The 24,988-nt window shown below is 39.7% G+C and overlaps 1 protein-coding gene across 8 annotated transcripts in view; it reads right to left on the reverse strand.

Moving 5' to 3' along the window:
• LOC132283782 (phospholipase SGR2) overlaps positions 1 to 24,988 on the reverse strand; it is an 89,218-nt gene that overhangs the window by 45,414 nt on the left and 18,816 nt on the right. For all 8 annotated transcript variants that reach the window (XM_059785799.1, XM_059785802.1, XM_059785800.1 and 5 more), the window contains 3 exons: positions 14,701 to 14,751; positions 10,162 to 10,332; positions 7,020 to 7,169 (listed from right to left, as the gene is read on the reverse strand). In XM_059785799.1, coding sequence (XP_059641782.1) covers positions 7,020 to 7,169; positions 10,162 to 10,332; positions 14,701 to 14,751 — 372 coding nt within the window. The remainder of the gene's footprint in view (positions 1 to 7,019; positions 7,170 to 10,161; positions 10,333 to 14,700; positions 14,752 to 24,988) is intronic.

Raw genomic sequence — 24,988 nt, forward strand, 5'->3', positions numbered from 1 at the left:
AAAGCTTCACACAGAACTCAACAATACCCTTGCAAATGTCATCCTCCTTGCACAAAACCTCCACTTCCACCCGGATCCTTCCTATATGATTGCCCCTTCTATGGGCGTTGGTCAAACGATGGAAAAACTTCGTGTTCCAGTCACCTTCCTTGAGCCACAAAGCACGAGACTTTTGTCCCCACGAAATCTCTTCCATGATAGCAATCTCAGCAAACTCCACCTGACATTCCACCTCCTAGCCTTCAAGGAGTCCACCAGGACCCCCTGACCCTCCATCCGGTCAATATCAGCAATCTCAGATAAGACCCGATTCTTCCTCCAAACAAGATTCCCGAAGACCTCCTTGTTCCAAATCTTGATATCTTCCTTAAGAAGACGCAAGTGAACCATAAGCAAATGACTTGGGGTACCGACCCCCCCATACCCATCCCACCATAATCGGACCGTATCCAGAAAAACCTCAGCACGAAGCCACATATTCTCGAATCTGAATGGAGATCGCCTACTATGCAACCCACCACAGTCCAACATCAACAGAACATGATCAGAGATAGGGCAAGCCAAGGTAGCCTGGACAACATCAGAAAACTTCTCCTCCCAGTCACTCGATACAAGGAATCTATCGAGCCGAGAAAGGGTAGGAGGAGAACGTCCACTAAACCAAGTAAAAGGCCCTCCCCCCAAAGGCAAATCAACCAGCCCAGAATCATCAATAAAAGCCAAAAAGGACTCCATATCAGACGTCCACCTTCCCCCCGTCGATCTCTCAAATGGAGAGCGAACAACATTGAAATCCCCTCCAATACACCACGGCAACAACCAACGCCTACCAGAATCCCCCAACTCCTCCCATAATAACTGCCTTGTCAAATCCTCCGTAGGCCCATACACACCCGAAAAGACCCAATGGAAACCATCCTCCACCATAGAGAACACACATGAAATAGAGAAACTCCCAACCCAAGAATCCACTAAAGACACCCATCAACTATCCCACAAAACAAGAACACCACCCAAAGAACCAATGGCATCCAAAGCACACCACTTCACAAATCTCCCACCCCAAAGGCTTCGCACAATCAAATCCGTCATCGAAGCAATCTTGATTTCTTACAAACACACCACATGACCTCCCCCTTTACGAATGACCGACTTCACCACTTTCTTCCTCACCGGGTCATTTAGACCCCGCACATTCCAAGACAAAATTTGTAACTTCATAGGGAAACAGTAGTAAAACCAGTCCCTCCCCTCCTCCTACTGCCCCTTTCCCTAGACCTTTGTTCCGTCTTTCACAAGAAACAATGTCCGCGGATCTCCTCACCTCCCTCTCACATGCCCCATCCTGAACACCACCCCTACATCCCATCCTTTCCAAAAACTGTGAATTGAGGATATCATGGAACATTCTCAACGCCTCCTCCATTTTCCCCTCAAAAGACACTCCCGAAAGAGAGCCCACCTCCCCCCCTTTTTCTCGAAACCACTCCTCCTCCAAACCTTCCCTTCCAGCAACATCATCAACACCTTCCGAAAACTCCTCTTCCGGTCGAAAAACAGCCAAAGGAACACACGTCTCCACAACTTGCTCAGCTCCTTCCCACGGAATCAACCCCAGTTCCACATCAAAAGAAGAACACAAAACTCCCTCCCAATCCTCAAGGATAGAGGTGGAGGGTGTGCAGCTAGCCATCAGAGTCCCAACCTCCTCAACAGTAAAAAAAAACCCCTGGCACAGTCTGAAAATCTTTCAGCGCCAAGTGAACCCGAAGTTCCTTGATCAAAGCAACAGCAGAAACATCATCCAAATTAATCTGCACATCTCATCCCACACATACAATAACACCCTCCCGCTTCTTGTCTGGAGACCCCAAGGAACCCAACAAACAACCCTGACTTTCACCTTTCCGAGCATCCAAACAAATCTCCGAAGCTGCCTCAAACACCAGAGACAACCTCTTGGAAAGAGAGGAAAACCCTTCCTTCTCCAGTCCAGAACACCTCTTCGACACCCCACAAGGAGTGGGAGAAGAAGAAAAAGAAGAGGAGGGAAGGAGGAAAGAACTTCTCGACTAAGAGGTGGACTTACCCGGAAAGGAAGCGGAGTTGTTATTCAACACCCATTTCTGATTCTCCTTACGTGACCATCTCCTTCAGAATGCAATAAGAAGAATCTTCTTCTTATTTCTTAGCAGGCAACCTTGTAGAGGGAGCGCATCACGCCGTCTGTCCCTTTTAAATCCGGAAGTCATAATAGCAGGTCCATCAACTAAAGAAAGGGGCCCAAACTTATTGGCTACCTTCAGCTCACCGTCCCTTTTAAAGCCAAGAGTCATAATAGCAAGTCCATCAACTGAAGAAAAGGGCCCAAACTTGTTGGCCACCTTCAGCCCAGAGTCAGCAGAGACAAAACGCGGCCCACCCTTCATACTGCAACCCAAATCAGAAGGAACACATAAATTCTTACCAACCTGGGCCTTCTTATCACAAACTGGATCACAACTTATGTCTGGGCCTCGTCCCACCATAGGCCCATGAGGAGACGAACCATCAAAACAAGGCATAATGACCCCAACCACCGGCCCAACCATGGGCCCATCAGGACAGGAGGGTTGCAATGTCTTACGAGGTCCAACATTTGAATCTTTAGACACAAAGGTGGAAACAACTGTAACCCACCGCGGACGGCCCCCACCTACGTGCTGGAGGCGCGTGGAAACCACCTCGGTATCTTCTCCGATCCCCAACTTGAAAAGCCGGCAGGCAGTCATGCCCTCTGAAACCACCCCTCTGAGCATCCCGTCGAAAAACATGTCTAACACGAAAAAACAATGAAGAAGAACCTTCATACCTTTTCTGAGTGAACAGTTTTTTGAAACATTCTATGTTGCGAACCCAGACCTTGTCCCTCCACGCCTTCCATTTCTGAAATTCAACCTTCCTCTTCTGTCCCATGGACTCCCATCTCAGCCAATCAACTTCCTTCAACAGATGCGAGCCATCTCTACCTTCCAAGCTGTCCGTCATCGGAACAAGAACAGAGTGCTTCTCCTCCCAAACAGCCACTTTATAGCAGAAGTGATCATCATGAACGAAGACAAAAGGAGGGCACGCACGACCCACAAAAACCGTGATACAGACTCTTTCAGCATCCTTGGATTCATCAGCATCAACCCAAATAAAGCCACCGCAAAGGTCGCCGACCGTCACAAACAAAGCATGGCTCCAGAGGTGAAGAGGGAGACCATAAAGTGCAACTTTCTTCAGCCCTTTCTCCTTCAACTTCCTTCAACAGATGCGAGCCATCTCCACCTTCCAAGCTGTCCGTCATCGGAACAAGAACAGAGTGCTTCTCCTCCCAAACAGCCACTTTATAGCAGAAGCGATCATCATGAACGAAGACAAAAGGAGGGCACGCACGACCCACAAAAACCGTGATACAAACTCTTTCAGCATCCTTGGATTCATCAGCATCAACCCAAATAAAGCCACCACAAAGGTCGCCGACCGTCACAAACAAAGCATGACTCCAGAGGTGAAGAGGGAGACCATAAAGTGCAACTTTCTTCAGCCCTTTCTCCTTCAAAACCTCGGAGCAACCCACTCTGAAATTCCAAGACTCCACTCGGAGAGTGGCCTTGCCCCAGTCCCAACGACCCTCCTTGAGCACACGATCTACCTCCGTCGGAGAGGGGAGACGAAAAAGGATCAACGTATCCGGTAAAGGCGAGACCACCACTTCAGCTGAGACCTTCCAAGCCCGCGTTGCCCAAGCGGCGATTTGAGTCAAATCACCCACTTCCTTATCAAACTGACCCACCAAACACGATCGCAAGTCCTCTTTCCTCCTACCAACCGAATCATCATCCAAGAAAATCAAAGGACCTCTGTACGTGTTTGCAGATCTGGCAGACCCACCCTGAAAGAGACGAGGTAAACGAGCAACCTCCAAGAAAGAAAGCATAATACACCAGAAACAGAATAAGCAAGCCTTTGCATAAGATTCAAAGGAATGTACCAAAGATTTGAAGGAATGTATCAGATGTTGTGATAGAATTAAGCATGTATAACACAAACAACATAAAATCGTTATACAACAATCTCAACAATCCTGCTTGTTGACCAGGAGGGTAGTTTAAAAGCAACACATGAAGAGTGATGATATACCAATTCGATCCGAGCTCTTGGAATTGGGAACACTCAGTTGATCGTGCCACTCTGATGTTGACAATAAATATCTCAAGGTATTGCCAATGCCAGACACGCAAATGAGGAAAATGCCTCAGATAATTGTCATCAATTTAACTAATTGGATGGTGCAGAATACTTTAAACTACATCTAAAATAATTGGAGACTAATTGATAGATATATAGATAGATAGATACATAGAGAGAGAGGTAGAAGTCTTTTATTTTATTTTTTGTGTGGGGTGAGGGTGAAACACACAAGCATACACACACAACTCCAGATGGACAATAAACAGAGGTGCTGAATATCCATATATAAATCCAAAAGATCTCTCATTCCTTATCCTACTGTTGTATCTCCCAGTTCATTTTCCTAATAATCCAATTTCTTCTGAAACCTGAGTGATGTTAAATCAAACAAATTCATCTTGTCCCCGTCTTAAATGGTGTACATATAATCAAAGCCATTCCAGCAAAGCCACAATAGATGTCAGGGAGGGGTGGTGTTAAGATTTCAAAAATTCTCACCATCTATTAAAAGATGTCTATATGTCCCTATCATGCCCAAATGAGACATACTGATGTCCGGAAAAGAATACGTCTTTAGTGAGCATTATTTGGCTGGGTGTGTGTGCACAAAGAGAAGTGAAAAAATAATAAGAAGCTCCAGGCTACAAGGCCCATGAAAGCTCTTTGCCGACAAATCCAAGATGTGCCGAAGAGGAATAAAGTGGTGGATTATATTAAACCCAATGCAAGTTTTCACTCAATGGTATAATATATTGATTGGCTCAATCAGAAACCCTTTTTCTACTGACTGTTGTCTTTAGATGTCTAAAGAGGTTAGATGGGAAAAAGAGCCGAAGGACAATAAGCAGGTGCAGGTATTGGATGGGTGTCTAGGCAGACTGCCTCCTCAGTTGACTTGTGGGACAGAATGCTTTCCTCTACTTGAACTTCCATCACCATAAAGATTGAAGGCATTCCTCTAGCAATTCTCACTTGGCTCTTCCAACGGAAAATCCTAGCATTTTGACAACCTCTTCCTGTCAGGAAATTCAATTTAATATTAATGGCCCTTCTCTTGAACCCTATGTCAATTGATACTTATTTAAACTACTTTAATACTAGGACTTGAACCTGGACTTCCCACCTTGGGAAAGGAGGAGATACCACTTAGACAAACAAATGATTGAATTGTAGGCAACCGATTCCTTTCTAAGACTAGCAAAGATGGATTGCCATCCACGCAGTGTTTAACATTCTAGGGCTGTGATGGGAGATACATCCCAGGTATCGGATGTTGCGGACGTGAGTTTGTTTCAATACTAAGAAACATTGTCAAAATAAACTGATACGCAAGTTTTAATTCCTGAATTCAAGAAAACTATTTTTTAATGATTCTAAATGAATTTCACTAAAAATTCAAAGGTGATTTCATATTAGGAATGGGCTATAAATTAAATTGTATGGCACTATCAGCAGTATCAGTGTCATAATTTGTACTGTGCACTAAATTTATGGCCACAAATACATATTAAACAAAAAAAAAAAGGTAAATTACACTGACCTCCCCTGAGGTTTGCCCTAATTACACAAGGCATCAAACTTGTACATTTTGTTGCACCGTGCTCCCCTGTGGTTTGTTCTGTTATGACACATACCCCCTTCCGTCCAAAATGTGGCTAGTGACATAAAAAAAAAAAATGGTTCCAAAATGCCCATCAACTAAGAGGAAAAGACACTAGTACCCTTAGATTGCCATCAAATTTAAAAAAAAAAAGAAAAAGAAAAAGAAAAAGAAAAAAGATCTTATTTTCATGGATGAAAAAACCCTTCTCTCTCTTCATCTCTCTCTCTCTCTCCACCTACAACTTATGCACTTTTTTTATTTTTTTTTTATTTTACCTTCAGCTCACATCACAAAGAAAATATATATATATATATACATATTGCATTTATAAATGCAAACCCACCAATAAATATATATATATATATATATAATATTTGATATTATAAGTCCATGGCTGTTAGAGAACTGACTTTACAAGTCCCAACCTCGAGTGACCCATGCCAGATGCAAATCATGCAACTTAAAGCGATAGTGGGATGACTACATATATGAATAAAATTGTGGGAGCACCAAATTTGGAAACACTTGGAAGCGTCCACACAAAACACAAGCATATATATGACTATGAACATGCACACACAAAATATACCCCTAAATATATGTATATATTGTTATTCAAATAACAACTATAACAGGTGAAAATTTGCGAGTGAGTGCCAGTCAAATATGGGGAAAAAAGAACAAAAATAACAACTAATCCAACATGGAAAAGTATTAAGTAGCTACCTATTTAGAGTAAGCAACAATGGCATGTAACCTCCATTGTAACTTTTTGTCAAAATCTATGATCTTAGAGTAAGCTAGCATGAATAAACAAACACATCACCTGTCCACCTGTTTATCATAATGTAATCAAATTGCTATTGAAGAAAACAAATTTGTGTAAGTTTCTACAAGAAGTGACTATTGACCCAAATTTTTACATTAGTTTACATAAGGTATTCTCATATCCAAAAATATTACAATATTTTTTTATCCTTATTTAAGTAATTTGTTCAACACTAAGTTGCTGAAAAAAGATTAAGTTGATATATAAATATATAAATTGCCTTCCCACGTATGTAAAATAAGAATGATGTCAACATCAATTATGCACGCCAAAGTAAGCATTTAAACAAATATACTCTCAACAGGAATAGGAAGGAAAGAAAAAGAAAGACAAGGAAGAGTAAGAAGCTGAAGATAAAAAGTAAAGTACCGAGTTGATAATATCTTGACAGTAGATGGGACTCATGTAGTATAATACATCATGAACAGTGGCACTCAACATCACACGCAACCCCCGAACACCGTCTAAAGTAATCTTTTCAACTGCAGTTTCACCGCTGAGCTTCAAACCCCTCCTCCACTGGATATACAAGCAAATGAAGTCATTTCAGCAGTGAACATGAACAAGCTTTAAGTTTGAAAAAGAAAAAAGAAATCTAATAGAGAAGAGAGAGAATACAAACATATGACTTCGAATTATATCATAAATGATAAAACCAGAGAAATATAAACAAATGAGATTAAGTCTCACAATATATTACCACATAACAATATCAAAACAACCTGTACACCACATATATATATGCATTTTGGAAAAACCCCAATAGTTTTCTGAATCATAATGAAGAAATAAGTGAATCAAAAGTCTTTTCTTCCTACACAAAAAAAAAAAAAATCAGGAGATCAAGCTTTAGTGTTTCTCCTTTGATAAAAATGTCCCTTGTGTTACTACAGTCCGTATGACAGCTTTGATATTCAGCAAAAAATTAGGCAACATTGGGTTGGACAAAGGAAGGAAAGGTGGTTGAAATTAAAGATCTAGATCAATAAATGACTTACGAGTCTTAATGTCCAAATTCGAAAATCGTGGACCTTATGAGGTATGTAATCGGCATAAGGATTTCAAGAAGAACAACTTATTGGTGAAATTCAAAGGATTGGTTTTCTTTAAGAAATCTTAAGTACAAAGATGCCGCCGCCCCCCGCCCCCGGGCAAGATATTAAGATAAGAAGTATGCAATCTAAGACTACCAACAAGACAATAGACAACAAACTCAAAAAGGACATGCTTGGGAGTCTATACGGCAACTTTCCTCCCTGAACTTTATTTTCTATCTATATATAAAAGGTAATGCAGACGGAAAAGGCTTAATTGAATTATGTATTTACACATGACACGGTAGATTTACCCATTCACAACTAATTTACAGTTATTACCAGCCTCCAAAATAGGCTAGAAGTCTTATTTCAATTTTCAAATGCCTAATGCACCCAAAGTAATAGATTTCAGCAGTGTCCTAATCCACTGGCAATATCTTCACTCCTCAATTACCCCTGACAAAGGAAATTCTATGAATCTTAAATCATACAGCCGCCATATATGTACATGCAGAAAGTTAGGACACTAGTTATAGTGAATTGGACTAAACAGCTGCCATATATGTACATGCAGAAAGTTAGGAGACTAGTTACAGTGAATAGGACTGAGGTGATTCAACCACTCAAGAAAAGTAACTTTCTTTTTCAGTTAAAAAAAAAAATTGAGGACCCCAAAAATCAAATGAAATTGTATTTCCTCCTAGAGGGACTGAGGCACTTCATAGGCCATTCTCCATTCTACACTCCTTTCAATGATTTGCATACAATGAGTCAGAATTATCATATTATCCTCTATAAATATCCACACACTAATACACTACTTATCTTCAGAAGTATCCCAGAACCAGGATAAGCAAACAATCAGGTTAAGTTGAAGGTAAATAATCTGTCTACTTTTTCACCTAATGCAACCAAAATTTAGTCTTAAAGATTTATTTCCAAAAACATGGCAACTCCATCAAAACTGAAAAAAGATAATTCCAATTCTTAAAAATATTACATACAAAAGCATATTGTGGCATATAACTGTTCATTAAAACAACATGTTCGCCTCTTGCAAAGCTCTTATCAAAGAGTGGAATACCAACATAAAAGATATTTAGAACTCCTAAACATAACAAATTAAAGGCAGCCGGTTTTCTGATGAGTTTGTTTAAAAGCTAATGAAGTTTTGTACTCAACGATGACTGACTGAAGCAGTAGCAGCATAGACCAAGTTGTGCGCTAATATGTGCTGAATTCTAGCCTAAGGATCAATTTGGGAAAGAGTGGAATGATTCTTATAGGACACATGGAAAATGAGGTGGTTTGAGGTGGTTTGGCATCAAATTTCAGGTGTAAAATGGGGTCCCTTCCACTTCATCTCTGGGTTTAAAATTTTTTTTTTTTGATAAGTAAGAATTTATTAAAAACGCTCAAAAAGGGGAGCGGAATCCAAAGATACAAAACAAAAGGCTAAAGGGCGCCTTAGACCTTCAGAGAGGCCAAAAAAACAATAATTTCCTCTGTAGATCTATAATCTCTCCCTAAAACCCAGCAAAAAATAGTACAAATAACAGAGAACTTAAGCATAGAAACAGGCTTCTCTTTTCCATCAATATATCTCCTATTTCTCTCGAGCCAAATACACCACCAAATACAAAGCGGCGTAGCCCTCCAAGCATCTTGAATGGAAGCCCCAACGGATACGCCTCTCCAAGCCTCAATCAACCCTCTAGAAGAACAAGGCATAACCCACTGAACCCCAAATAAACCAAGCATCAAATCCCAACAATCTCTGGCCATACTACAATGTAAAAGGAGGTGATCAACTGACTCCTCATTGCACAAGCACATATAACACCGATTGACCACCACCTGATTCCTCCTTCTCAAATTTTCCTGCGTTAAAATCTTGCCTAGGACTGAGGTCCAAGCAAAAAAGGCGACCTTGCGGGGAGCCTTGGAACGCCAAATAGACTTCCATGGGAAGGGTTCTCCGTGATGAAACGAAAGGCTCTGGGTTTAAAATTGGGGTCTTCATTTAAAGCTAAAGCAATTGCAGAGAGGTTTGAAGATGATTCACAAGGTAGAAGAGTCCATTTTCATTGAGAAGGAATTCATTAATGCTAAAAAAACAAATGAATGTGACTTCATAATTTGGTGGCATGTCAATTCAAGGAAAAAACCTCGATATATGCACCCCAGTTACCAAACATTATGCAAAAGTTTAATACCATAGACTAAAGTTATATTTTACCAAAGGGAAAAGGATATAAATTATTGTGATATAAAGATCCAATATATTCGATACACTTCTATTTTCTCTTCATTTTTTACTTAAACGAATGAGAGCTAGATTTACAATATGAAAGGGAACGTGCAACATGCCCAGATCCCATATCGTTCTCTGATCTCATTCCATGGCAACAAATCCCAAAGCTAAGAACCAATGTGAATAAATAGTCAACACAATATTCGGGTGTACTATTTACCTGGCATGGGATGTAAAGAACTCTTTGAGTGTCACGTTGGTACGAAGTTAGGTGCCGTTCAGCAAGGCTTGCTGTGATATGGCGAAAGTTGCCAACATCATCTACTAAATTAGATTTCTCCAACCTTTGACCAATACCATGAACCATAAATACTAAGTGCCGAACAGGAACCTGAACCAACAATAAAAGGTTAAACAGTATTTTGCAAAACAAAATTAACTTCTATAATATAAAAGTTTGTCGCAGTCAAACATTAAAAGAAAGACACTGTATTTATGGGATAAAAATACACAGCATTCTCGTTGAATTTTAAAACTACTGCAATAAAGATATTTTGTATTGAAAAAATAAAATAAAAAATAAAATAAAATAAAATAAAAAAACATAGATATATTAAGGTTAGTTCAGATTACAATAATTCTCTAGTCATTATTAGTTATTACCAAGATTTGCTATAACATGTCGCCCAAGCAATAGCCCTAACAATTGACATACACAAAATGCAAATTTGTAATCAATGCTTTTGAATCATCTACCTCATTTAGATTTTTAAACATTACATTATTCTTGATAGATATTTTTTTGGCATGTATTGAGAAATACAAAGAGAGCATTTTATCTTAACAAATAAAAAAAACTATCCGAATTACAAGCCCTTATTTGGTTATACTCCCGCCTATGCAAGGTGTTGGGAGGGAAAGACTTGAAACCTATTCTTCGACAATAATTTTGCAGAAAGTGGCTTTGCTTAGAACTAACCCAAATCCTCAAATTGTCACTCCTTTCAATTTTCTTTTATAAAAGCACTTCCAAGTACATTTGATAATTGTTTATTTCACATAAATTCTATTACAGTAACAATCTAGAATAGAATTGACACATATACTGGCCAGTCGCCCAAGCAGCAGCCTAAGAGTCGTCCAATTGCCTTAACAAGAACACATGCGGCTGCACAGATGCCTAGGCAGCCACCATATCATGGCCACCTATGCAAGGTTCGCCTAAGCATTTTAAGTAACTTCTATCACCTAGGTGGGTGTCAATAATAACTAAACAGTTGTCAATAACAACTATGGTTTATAACCAGGATTTCATTATATATTTAATCATTTCGCCACACATACAAATATATATTTCTGCAAGGGGGTAATGCTGTCAAGAATCTCTCAAACTTTAGTGTTACTCCAAAATGGCCCCTCTTGTTTTGCTCTATGATTGGTAACCTAGTGTTTTTTTTTTCCCCTGGTCAAACTTGCAGCTAACAACATCTACAGCAGTAACTAGCATTTTCTTAAAAATTAAGTGGTCTAAAATCACCAAATTCAGCTATTCCTTCAGCATCATTTCTTTTCAATAACATCAAGATACAATGCATGTCCAACAAAATTTCTTAGTGAAACCAGACAGCCTTCACACAGTGCTCAGTGTCTTGTTGCCCATGGACTAGAAAGCACCAAAATGTCCTTCAGGATATGTATCGAACACACAAAGATACATGTTCAAAATGCAGCAAGTGCCTACCTTCTTTTTATCTTATTTTTAAAACCAAACACTTAGTGAACATGCGGAGGATGGGGTATACGTGGTGATGACGGCATAAATTTTTCTTAGAAAGGGGGTGAAAATATAAAAGCAAGAAAATCTAGGATTAAGAAAGAAGAGAGAGAGGGAGAGAAGCCCCAATTACAAGGTATCCTGAGTAGAGCGATTGCAAGAGAAAATGAGAAGAAGAAGAATACTAAAAGGTGAAGAAGTTGCATATGATTAGAGCTAAGAAGCAGCAACGTAACATCACAAACCCTAGACCTATTCTATGGCTCTTGTTTTTAGCCTCACGTGCTGGGGATGAGGATGAAAAATAGATTTAGGATTGATGGGGATTTATCAATTAAATCGGACCAATATTAATTGAAGAGTGACTCGACTGAGTCCGTATGGAAACAATCAAATCCTAAGCGCAACAAGAACTGTCCGATCACAATCTCCCAAATAGACCTAAAGGAAATGGTTTTGGTGTTTTGGGGGGGAGGGGGGGGGGGGGGGGGGGGGTGTGGTGTTGTCGTTCGAAATAGGTCTTGAAAGTTAAATTACCGTCTTTTACCAATTAAAACTTCAATAGACAGAATTGACATAAATATGAAATACTCTGATACCACGTTTACAAAGAAACGATCAATTCAATTCTATTTTTACAATTAATAAGATAATTGAAATAACTCTATAAAACAAATAAACATATCCAAAAGCTTGATTGATATTTATGCATATAACTTGATCATTCAGAACATACAATCGTGCTTGATAAAACAAACATACTCATCATCATGGATAAATAAAACAATATAAAGTGTGATAAGTAGAGTTAGAATGCACACCAGATTTTACATTAAAAACCTACCCAACTGGTAAATCAAAAACCACGGAAGACCAAGTCTGACAAATCATTCCACTATGAAGAAAGAGATACAACCCTATGAAGTAAGAACTTTAGTTCAATCTTGAGACTCAACAAGGCACCAAATCTTCAATGCTTGTTTCAACCCAATTGTTTGCCTCACAAAACAATTGCTTTACTCCAACACACTCCAGAAGATCTCTTCAGGTGGTCCTTCAGCCAATAACAGTGATTCAGTACTATTGAACCCTGCTTCTTCATAGAATGTTCTTCGACAAGTCATCCAACCTGTGCGTCTTAAATAAATCTGGTTTCGACTTCTTCAATATTGAATAAATGTCATAGCTCAGCAGCAATAGTATCAATATCCAATAACCATCAAAATCACCATGACTAGTATGTATGACGCATGATGACAAATAAATCGATACTCTATCAATCTCACAAGATTAACTCTCATATTTGTGTGTGCATAAAGTTTCACAAGAACAAAAACAAACAAATATATGTTTATGAATGGTGTGGATTCATAAACTAAACCCCCAATGCATATAAGATATATATGCCGTTTATAATTGGTGTTTACACACTTTTCACACACTTTTTCATACACCCTTTAGGGTTTATAGAACCTCTGTATTTATAGGCATTCATTGGCTAACTTCCATATAGTGAATAAGGAAATAACTTAGCGACTAAGAATTCCCAAAACTGCCTTTTCCGCGTCTGTGGATTCGATGCAATGCTATAGGTCGACCAATCGAGGTTCCCTTGTAAATCAATTGAACCCTTCCGAACCTGTCGAACAAAATTGCACTAACTGTTGATCGATTGAGGCTCTCTTCTGTATAGATCAACAGACTACTTCTCACGCTAGATTGAAGTTTAACTCACTCATAATCAATATAGTGCATATATCAGTTTGAGCTGCATTAACTAACCTTTGAGAATTAAACATGCATATTTCAATATATATTTATGAATGATCAAGTAAGTTTATAAAACTTTGAAATTCGATTAAATAAACATGCATGCATGATCCTAAATGGTGATAGATGATTATAAGAACAATTTTACCTTTCTACTTTTGTGCAGACAAAGCCATTGAATTTGTTTGTTGTTGAACCATCACTTCATTCAAACACTTCACATATCATCCAAATATCACTCTTGAACATAAATCTTCACTTCTAGACTAACATCACTCTAAATACTTAGAATGTTGTACGAAAAAAACATTGTCTAGAATTCAATTTATGTGTTTTGGTCTACGATATTTGCCAACACTTAAGACTATAGACTCATAATCCTAACAAGGATCATTATCTACAGGGCTTTATTTTATCTTTTGGTATTTATTTAATTTGGTTAGGTTTAGTATTCATATTTTCCAATTTTTATGAGGCTTTTATGTAATAGGTAGATCATGATTCCTATGGAAAACTGGTAAAATGAATTGTTGACTTCTTCTGTGTATGACTTCTTCTGTGTATTGTCTCCTCTTTCTTTCCCTAGCCACATAGTTGGAACTTGTGACTCCCTTTCAGCACTTAAGTCGAGTGTAGCGAAGGGATTTTCTCCTCAGTGAAGCATTGGAGATAGCCTTCCTCGTACTGGCAACCCGGATACAAGCTGATATCTCAGACTTACTGACAACAAATGTCTACCCCAACTCAATTCTGCAAAACCCAACCCAAAATCATGACTATTCAGGGTCCACCACATGAGTCATTTTTCCTATGTTCAGCTATATCTAGACCATATCTTCCCTTAGCCCTTGTAAGCTCTATTTTCTCACAGGTTCACCCATGTTCTTTCTAGCCTTCGTCATACCAAAAACTCACTCTCTCATAATGCACCACACACACACACACACACACACTCACCACCAAATGTTATTTGTTAAACAAAGCCAAAAATATTAGACAGCAATTCATCGTTGCTCCAATCAATCAAAACTCTGAGACGCATGTAATAGAATATTATGATGAAACATTTTAATAATTCAAAAGGATAACGACTATGAAAGAACATGTACATATATACATAAAGAAGAAAAAGGAAAAAAGAAAAATTGCGAGTTGTATAATACACTAATAAAACCCTTTGAATGTATGGCTATGAGCAAATTGGAACTAGCATACCTGTGAACAGTAATCGTCCATTTCCTCCTCCTGCTTCTGACGTAATTCATCCTAAAGCAGAAAAACAGTTATTGAGCTGTGACTTATGTTCTGTTTCAGTGGCAAAGACCAAAGAGGCAGTACCGTTTTATTTCAAGAAAATATGAAGCCCTATATGGCATCAATGACTAGGATATTTAAAATCATAACAAAATAGATTAATTATAAAACTAAAATCTCCTATAGAAGATGTGACAGATGAAAATAAAAAATGCCAGTGTGTGTGTGTAAATGTCTTCGAAAAAGTTACATGGCCAATCATATTATAGCTAAGCAAGGTGAACCATCCTAAAACACATCACAAAATTAAACTCTGAAAGACGAACCTACATTGACAACATTGAATAAGAAAAATAAGAAAATTAAAAGGAGTGGGGAGGGAGGGATAAGAGCGAGAATTGATATCTCAACATTAAACTATGAACTATGTTCCAGGAAAAAAAAACATTTAACTAGAACTACTTTCCAAAAATATATATAAACAAACGGTTATGAACGGAAGGTGCCAGCCAAATTCTGCATCATGAAGACTACTTATGAAGGGCCATGTTCATTCTTGTAATAATTATTAAAATTTTAAATTAAACAATTCATATCTTTAAATATACTTATTGTTTTCATGGCAAGTCGAGATAAGATACGAAGGGTGTTGTTATTCGGGTTGCCCCTTCATCTCTAGTGCCATAAGTTGTTCGAAGCCATAGGAGACCTCTGCGGTGGGTTCAGAGGTGTGGAGGCAGATGATTTGGCGTGTGGCGAGAGAGTTCTTATCTATGTCGCCGCCGAAGCTGTGGTGCCGGAGTATGTCTTCGTAGAAGACTAGCGAGTGGCCTTTAAGGTCAATTTGATAGAGGAAACCTCACCTTGCATCCTTCCGAAGTCCTATTATGGTGCTGGTGAGGTTCCCCACCTAACGTCTGATGGAGAGTTTAACGGTGGACGTCGCTGACAGTTGCAGTTTTATCTAGGTTCCCAAGGAAAGAGACGTGTGTCCATCAACACGCCGGCCGCGAGTGGGGAAAGTAGACACACGAGACGTACGCATAATGCCCATCATCAGCGCCATTCAAATCCTTGTTTTGATCGCCTTGACAGTAACCAACCATGTGGACGGCTACGTGGCATCACATGAGCCTTTCAAGAAGTGGCTTCAGATGGGCTTAAGTATGGCCATTCTTCTGGCCTGCTAAACCGATGAATAGTGGGCTGTTAGTCAGTCATAGGCCACAAGTTACAAAGGATACTAAGAGGAATGTTATGTGGGGTCCAGCAACCACTTATCTATTTCCTTCCTAAATGACAAGCCCAGCCGTGACAATGATAAGTTGCGAAATGGGCCACCCGAAGATTTAAAAAGAAAGGTTTCTTGGGGACCCAAAAACCAGATCTTTGTTTCTTTCTTAATACAAAGCCCAGTCCATCTTCTAAACCCAGCATCAATCATTCACAGAGTCGTCTTCTTCATGCTATTTCTGCAAATTTCTGGACTTCGCCAGAGAAGAGGAGATAGATGAAATTCAGTGCCGACGAGGCTGGTGTGGGCATAGACAAGGAGGTTTTCCGTCATTTACAGTGTTGTGCAAATGTTTTAAACATGTCCCTACCAGTCACTGCTCGGACAAAGGGAAGAAGTTCTAGATTTTCATCTCAGGACTCTCACAGACATAACCATGTTTATAGATGGTCGAGAAAAGATAAACAGAAATGGACCTCTACTAATGACCCAGGTATGTCCTCTGTTATTCACTCCCAGAGATATCTTTCTGCCCCTTCTTCCTCTTCTTCTCCTTCTTGTGGGGCGGTGAGAGGCGATGATAAGACGGCAATGGAGAAGAGAAGTGTGCTGTCAATTGTGCCTTCGGCACCTGAAGTTGAGCGTGGTCTGATTACGGAAAGGAAGGTTGCCAGCGGGTCTGTTACTTCCGGGCAAGTTTTTTTTTTTTTTTTTTTGATAAGTAAGATTTTATTAAAGACGCTCAAAAAGGGGAGCGAAGCCCAAAGAAACAAAAGGAACACAAGGTTCAGGACTCATCAGAGGGAGGTATGGTCTGTGTGTGGAGAGACCTCCACTTTCAGCTGTCTAATGAGTCAACTATGGCTCTGCTCAAAGAACTCCGCCTATATGTAGCCTTGAAAGGCTTTAATTGCTTGCCATCTGTAGGGGATGAGGAGAATGAATTGGTCAGATTCGTGAGTAGTGGAATGGGAGACTATACTACAGATTCGTTGACAGAGCCATTTGAATCAGGAAGAGATAGTGAAGAGGGGGTGATTACCAGGTAGAGATAGTGAAGAGGGGGTGACTACTGATCTGGTTTCCATCCAATAGGTTAGTTCCAATGAGTTTGTCCCTTGGCTGGAGAATGACTATTCTGACATGATAGAAGAGGAACCATTGGCTGTCGTGCGACCTGGTTGTTCTGGAACGGATGTAAATTTGGGAAAGGATTGGGTGGTCGAAAACGCAGGAGCAACTAGTGAGTTGTTGGGTGTTTCCTCGGAGGGGAACAGTGACCTGACACTATCCATTCTTCAAGTAATAGTGAAAGGAAGAGAGGTTGCAGTGACTGAAGAGGTTGTGAACACGAGGCCTTTATTGTCCTTGGAAAGGGGCACAGGAGGCCAAGAATCTTATCTCTGACGTCAATTATGAAGGGAAGAAAGGGGTGGTGAGGGAGAGGGGAAGGACTAGGAGCAGGAGTTTGAGGAAGGGAGGAGGAAAGATTATCTTATCTGGTTTTTTATGAAGCTACGAATTATTACTTGGAATGTTCGTGGTCTCAACGACCCGAATAAAAGAAGGGTGGTAAAGGTAGCTTTAAGGAAGTGGGGGGCCAAGTTGTTTGTTTGCAAGAAACCAAGTTAGCATCCATTCCTGATGAGGTGGTAAGGAGTTTGTGGGGAGGAAGGTTTGTGGAATGGGAGGCCTTGAATGCTACAAGTACTTCGGGCGGAATTTTAGTTATGTGGGATTGTAGATGGTTGTCTAGGATGGATGTGTGGGTGGGGAGATTCTCGGTGTCCTGCAAGTTCAAGTTGGAAGAGGACAATTTCAGATGGGTCTTTACTAAGGTGTATGGACCGGTTGTTGATAATGACCAACCTTTTTCTGGGAGGAGCTTTGCTATGCACAAGAACTGTGGTCTCTTCCTTGGTGTTTGGGTGGGGATTTCAATTCTATTAGATTCCCATTAGAGAGGTCCATAGGAGGGAGGAGGTCTTCTGATATGGATCAGTTTTCTGACTTTATTGACGAGCATCTTCTCATTGATCTACCAATGGAAGGTGCAGCCTATTCATGGTCAAATGGCAAAGACCCGTCACTTTTTCAAGGCTGGATCGATTCTTGATTTCTGGGGAATGGGAAGAGAAATTCTCGGATGTCGTTCAAGTAGTTTTAGCAAAGGTCACATCTGATTATGTTCCTTTGGTCTTGGATTATGGGGGTTTGTTTTCTCGAAGGTCCCCGTTTCGATTTGAGAATATGTAGCTGAGAGCGGAGAACTTCCAAGGGAAAGTTCAATCTTGGTGGGAGGGAGCTTTTGTTACAGACTCACCTAGCTTCATGTTAACTACAAAGTTAAGGACTCTCAAATTCAATCTTAAGAAGTGGAATAAGGATGTTTTCGGGAATCTTGAATGGAGGAAGAATAGAGTCCTTGTTGATTTTTATGAGATTGATCGTCTTGAAGAGGCGGGTGGGGATGTGGAGTTATTATGTTCTAAAAGAGCTTCTTGTCAGGCAATTCTTGCTGAGATAGCTACTATGGAGGAGATATCGTGGCGACAAAAATCCCGGGCTCTTTGGTTAAAGGAGGGAGACCGTAATACAAAATTTTTTCACAGACTCGCTAATGCTCATAGAGGGAGTAATCATATAGGACGTATTCGGGTGGAAGGTGTAGAGTTGTGGAGGGAGGAAGAGGTGCGAATAGGGATTGCTTCTTTTTATCATAAGCTTTATACCAAGCCACTAGCTTAGAGACCTAAACTTGATGGTCTCCATTTTGAGGCTATTTCTGAGATGGATAGAGAGGGGCTTGAGATTCCTTTTAATGAAGACGAAGTTCTAAAGGCTTTATCAAGTTGTAACAGGGACAAAGCTCCAGGGCCTGATAGGTTTTCTATGCGGTTTCTAATGGAAAGTTGGGCAGTTGTGAGAAACGAGGTGATGGGTACATTTCAGGAGTTTCATTCTACTGGCGCCTTTGAGAAGTCGCTAAATGCCTCATTCATTGCCCTTATCCCTAAAAAGGGAGGTGCTTCTGACATTAAAGACTTCAGACCTATCAGCTTAGTGGGTTGTATCTACTGGCTAAGGTGCTTGCTTTTAGGATATAAGGGAAGTAATGGATGGGATTATCTCGGATTCCCAGAATGCTTTTGTCGAAGGATAGCAAATTCTTGATTCAGTTCTTTTCGCAAGCGAATATGTGGATTTTAGATTGAGAAGTGGTGTTCCCGGAGTCTTGTGCAAACTTGACATTGAGAAAGCGTATGATCATGTGAATTGGAATGTCCTGGTATATTTGCTACAGCGAATAGGGTTTGGAAGTAAATGGAGGAAATGGATTGAGACAAGTCTTTCACCTATTAAGTTCTCTATTCTTGTGAACGGGTCTCCTACTGGTTTCTTTGGGTGCACTCGGGGTTTAAGATAAGGAGATGCCTTGTCGTCTTTCCTTTTTCTTATTGTTATAGAAGGCTTAAGCAGACTTATACGAAGGGTAGAGGATCTTGGTCTTATTAAAGGCTTTATGGTGGGAAGAGATCTAGTCCATCAGATAGAGATCTCTCATTTACTTTTTGTGGACGACACCCTGGTTTTTTGTGATGCTGATGTGTCTCAACTTAGATATTTGAGGTGCATCTTGGCTTGTTTTCAGGCTGTTTCTAGTCTGAAGGTCAATATGGCTAAAAGCGTGCTTGTTCCGGTAGGGGATGTTCAGGATATTTCCTCTTTAGCTGCAATCCTTGGGTGTAGGGTGAGTTCTTTTTCCCATTCCGTATTTGGGTTTGCCTCTAGAAGAGTAGGAAGCTGGGACCTGTGATTGATAAGTATGTGAAGAGATTGGCAGGATAGAAGAAGCAATATTTGTCTTGGTTTGGGGGGGGTGGAGTTACGCTTATAAAGAGCACTTTATCGACCCTTCCCACATATTTTTTATCCATCTTCCGAATTCCATACTCTATTGCAGCTAGGATTGAAAAAATTCAAAGGGACTTCCTATGGGGCGGAAGGGGCGAAAATTTTAAGTATCACCTTGTCAAATGAGAACAAGTTTGCAAGCCTATGAAATTGGGTGGTCTTGGTATTAGAAGATTGGTTCCCTTTAATCAATCTCTCTTGGGTAAATGGCTGTGGCGGTACGGGAGGGAAAGACATCACCCTTGGCGAAGGCTTGTCCCCTGCCGGTATGGGGAAGAGAGTGGTGGTTGGACTACCCGTCCGGTTTCTCTCATGGGAAGAGTAGGGGAGTGGAAATCCATTCGGAAGGGATGGGATGCTTTCTCGTCTCACATCAGATTCAAAGTTTGTGATGGCAGATGTGTTCATTTTTGGGAGGATCTTTGGTGTGGAGACCAGCCTTTATCTAGTACATTTCCCAGATTATATAGTATTGCAGTTGATAGACAAGCCTACGTAGCTGACTGTTATCGGCTTGACAGTAATGGGATTACGTGGGATGTGCACTTTCGGCGTTCTTTTCAGGATTGGGAGTTGGACGAGGTATGTGTTTTTCTGGATTTGCTGTATCAACAGGAGACATTTGGCAGAGGTAGTGACGATTTGACATGGATTCCCTCTTCCCATGGTCGCTTCGAAGTTCGTTCCTTATTCTTATGTCTATATAATTTTGATATCGTTGATTTTCCGTGGAAGACCATCTGGCGTTCTATTGCTCCAACTAGGGTGGCATTCTTTGCATGGATCACTGTATGGGGCAAGATCCTGACGATTGATAATTTAAAGAAAAGGGGCAACTGTTTTGTTAACTAGTGTTGCCTATGCAAAAAAGATGGTGAGTCAATTAATCATATTCTCATGCATTGTCCAGTGGCGAGCGACTGTTGGAATCTTATTTTTGCTCTGTTTGGTATGCGTTGGGCCTCGTTATACTAAGGATTTGATTCATGCTTGGAGAGGATGCCGTGTGAGAAGTGGTGTCCGTGATTACTGGAGAATTATACTACGTTGTGTTTAGTGGTGCATATGGAAGGAGAGGAATAGTAGAATGTTCGAAGGGAAAGAGTCGTCCATGGCGATGTTGAAACTTCATATCATTCGCTTTATTTTCAGTTACGTGAAGAGGAAGTCATGTTCCTCTTCCGATGATTTAATCATATTTTTGGATTCTTTGCGACCTTAGTCCCTAGTTCCACTTTTGTATAAAGGATGCATTCCCCTCTTGAACGCCTTTTTATTTAATTATGACTTATCAAAAAAAAAATTGTAAGTATTAATGAACAAATAATTGCGATAATAGACTTGAATTAGGCATTTTAAAAAGACACACTAAATTGGTTTTAAAAAGTTTTATTAATATTTTCATTTATTACCAAAAAAAAAAAAAAATTCAGTAAAGTTGAATTATGTAGACCTATTAAAGTCCATTACAACTTTAGCTTTATTATTAAAATTTTAAATTAAATAATTTATAAACTTAAAAATATGATATTAGTTAAGCTTATAATTTATTTGGACTTCATGTACAATGAATTGTAATATTGGACTTGATCAAGCCATTTTAAATAGACCCATTAAGTTGTTTTTCAAAAAATTCAATTAATATTAATGATCATTACAACTTATCAAAATATATATATATTATTGATCTTTACAAAAGTTTAGTAAAGTTCAATTATATAGGTCCATCAAAGTCTATGACAACTTTAGGGTGAAATTTATTTTTAAATTGAAATACAAAATTAGAAATAAATAAAGGTGAAGCGAATAAAATTATTCAGTATATCATCATCATTATTGTCCTTGCCTTAATCCAAAATGAATGTGGTTGACCAAATAAATTATCTTTTTCCATTTCTTTTTTATTACACGCCATCTCCACCTATTATATTGAGCTTTTTTAAATCATTTCTAATAATTTCATCCAGCATTAATTTAAGTCGTACTTTCTGTCTCTTATTTTTTATAAAAACAAACATTCCTATTCTTATTGGCACATATATGGGTCTTCGTTGTATGTCAACACCTTCTAAGTCTACTCTCTCCAATTTTCTCACCAATGGGTGTCACTCCTAATTTTTCTCACTTTTATTAGTAACATAATCTCTTCTAGTCACTCCTACCACCCAACTTAACATTCTCCAACTGAACATGTTTTTCTTGTTTCTTTTTTAAAGTACAACACTATGCACCATATAGAATAATTGGCCTAACAACAGTTCTATAGATTTTTTTTTTTTTTTTTTTTTTTTTTTTTTTTTGTTGATAAGTAACAACAGTTCTATAGAATTTTTCTTTCAACTTATTCTTATTCTTTTATCACATAAAATGTCACTAGTCCGTCTCCATTTTGCCCACCCTGATCCAATATTACTAGTTATATCAGTATCTATCTCCCCATCCTTTTATCAATCTTAAATATCAAAAGTAGTTATTTTGAATAATCCTTTGGTTTTAAATTGTGCTCATTATTTTATCAACATCCGAATCTTTATTACATTTACAATCCATATATTCTGATTTAGTTCTACCATTTTCAACCCTTTGATTCTAAATCGTTTCTACACATTTCTAATTTTATTACTAAATTTTTCTTTAGAAGTATCCAATAACAATATCATTCGCAAACAACATGCGCCATAGAATATCTCCTTGAAAGACTTCTATTATTTCATCTTTTTTTTTTTTTTTTTGGGGATAAATAAGATTTTATTAAAAAGCGCTCAAAAGGGGAGCGAAACCCAAAGAAACAAAAGGCCAGAAAAAGCCTCAAGCCTTCAAAGAGGCCAAAAAAATAACAATCTCATCAATAAAACGATAATCTCTCCCTGAAACCCAACAAAAGAGAGTGGAAATAATGGAGAACTTGAGCACAGAAATAGGCTTCTCCTTTCTCTCGAACTATCTCCAATTCCTCTCGAGCCAAATGCACCACCAAATACAAAGAAGTGTAGCCCTCCATGCATCCTGAATTAGAGCCCCCACTAAGACACCTCTCCAAACCTCAATCAACCCTAAAGAAGAAGATGGCATAACCCAAAGGACCCCAAATAAACTAATCATCAAATCCCAACAGTCTCTAACCATGCTGCAATGCAATAAAAGGTGATCAACGGTCTCCTCATTGCACAGGCACAAGAAACAACGATTGACAACCACTTGATTCCTCCTCCTTAAATTATCCTGGGTTAAGATCTTACCCAAGACAGAGGTCCAAGCAAAGAAGGCCACCTTACAGGGAGCCTTGGATCGCCAAATAGACTTCCACGGAAAAGGACCTCCATCACCAACAGAAAGGCACCTAAGAAATGACCTCACCTCGAACTTGCCCTGAGAATTAGGACTCCAAAGCCAACAATCAGAATCCCCATGAGAAATCACCTGGCGATACAGTAACTCCAAAAAACGAGTGACCTCCTCAATCTCCCAATCCTGAAAATGCCTCCTAAACTGAACATCCCAAGTTAGTCTTCCGTTATCAAGATAATAACAGTCAACCACCAAGGCCTGCCTATGAGAAGTAATCCTGTAGAGCCGTGAGAAAGAAAGAGCTAAGGGAAGCTCCCCACACCAAAGGTCCTCCCAAAATCTGATCCTCCTACCATCTCTGATCCAAAACGAACATGTTTGCTAAAGGCGTCGCACCCCTTTCGGATGCAAGTCCAAACCCCCACCCCCCTAGGACCACGCACCTCAAGGGAACTCCACCCTCCATTGCTCTCCCCAAATTTGCAAGCAATAACTCTCCTCCAGAGCCAATGCCTCTCCACCCCAAATCTCCAAAGCCATTTCCCAAGAAGGGCCCTATTGAAAGGCAACAACCTTCTAATCCCTAAACCTCCATTCCAAAAAGGACAGCACACTTGCTTCCAGCGAACCAGATGATACTTGAACTCCTCTCCCCCCCCCCCCCCCCCCCCCCAAAAAAAAAAAAAAAAAAAAAAATTACACTGCAAACTCTCAATTCTTTCAGCCACAGACGAAGGAATCTAAAATAGAGAGATGAAATAAGTTGGGAGGCAAGAAAGGGTGCTCTTAATCAAAGTGACCCGTCCCCCCTTAGAGAGGTACTGTTTCTTCCAACCCGCTAGCCTCTTCTCAAATCTATCCACCATCGGATCCCAGGTCCCCACACATCTTGAAGAGGCTCCCAGAGGTAAACCTAAGTAAGAAATGGGGAAAGATCCAGTGCAACATCCAAGGATCTGAGCAAACATCTCAATATCAGGAACATCCCCAACCGGCACTAGAACACTCTTTCCGACATTTACCTTAAGCCCAGAGACAACTTGGAACCAAACTAAAACGCATCTCAAATGTCTCAGCTAGGACGCATCAGCATCACAAAGAACTAAGGTATCATCTACGAACATCAAGTGAGAGATCTCCAATTGACTAGCAACATCCCTGCCCATTCGAAAACCTATTAGAAAGTCAAGCTCAACAGCCTTTTTCAGCAATCTGCTGAGTGCCTCCATCACAAAAATGAAAAGGAAAGGGGAAAGCGGATCCCCCTGTCTCAAGCCCCTCAAACTAGAGAAAACCGTCGGAGCTCCGTTCACAAGGATAGAGAAGCAAGCACTAGAAATACAAAAAAGAATCCATCTCCTCCACCAGCTCCTGAACCCCATCCTCTCCATCAAGTAAATGAGAAAGCTCCAACTCACATGGTCGTACGCCTTCTTAATGTCCTGCTTGCATAAAACACCCGGAACCCCACTGCTCAACCTGGAGTCCACACATTCACTGGCAATAAGAACTGAATCCAAAATCTGACGACCTCCCACAAAAGCATTCTGAGAGTCCGAGATGACGCCATCCAAAACCTTCCTTAGTGCAATCCTACTCTTTTATAGAAAACTCACTAGTCTCACCACATACAGAACGAATTCTAATTCAAGTCTTCATATACATATCCTAGATAATCTTTATTATTTATATCGGGGTTTGTTTTCTTTGTAAAGCCCGCCAAATTATATTTTTGGGACCCTATCATACACTTTTTACAAGTCTACAAAAACCATATGTAGATCTTGGTTCATACTCCTACTTCAACTAACT

This window comes from Cornus florida, unplaced genomic scaffold, assembly GCF_030987335.1.
Source record: "Cornus florida cultivar Cherokee Brave unplaced genomic scaffold, ASM3098733v1 CherokeeBrave_3.0.0_Hap2_Chr11, whole genome shotgun sequence".
In the NCBI taxonomy this organism is placed as follows: Eukaryota; Viridiplantae; Streptophyta; class Magnoliopsida; order Cornales; family Cornaceae; genus Cornus; species Cornus florida.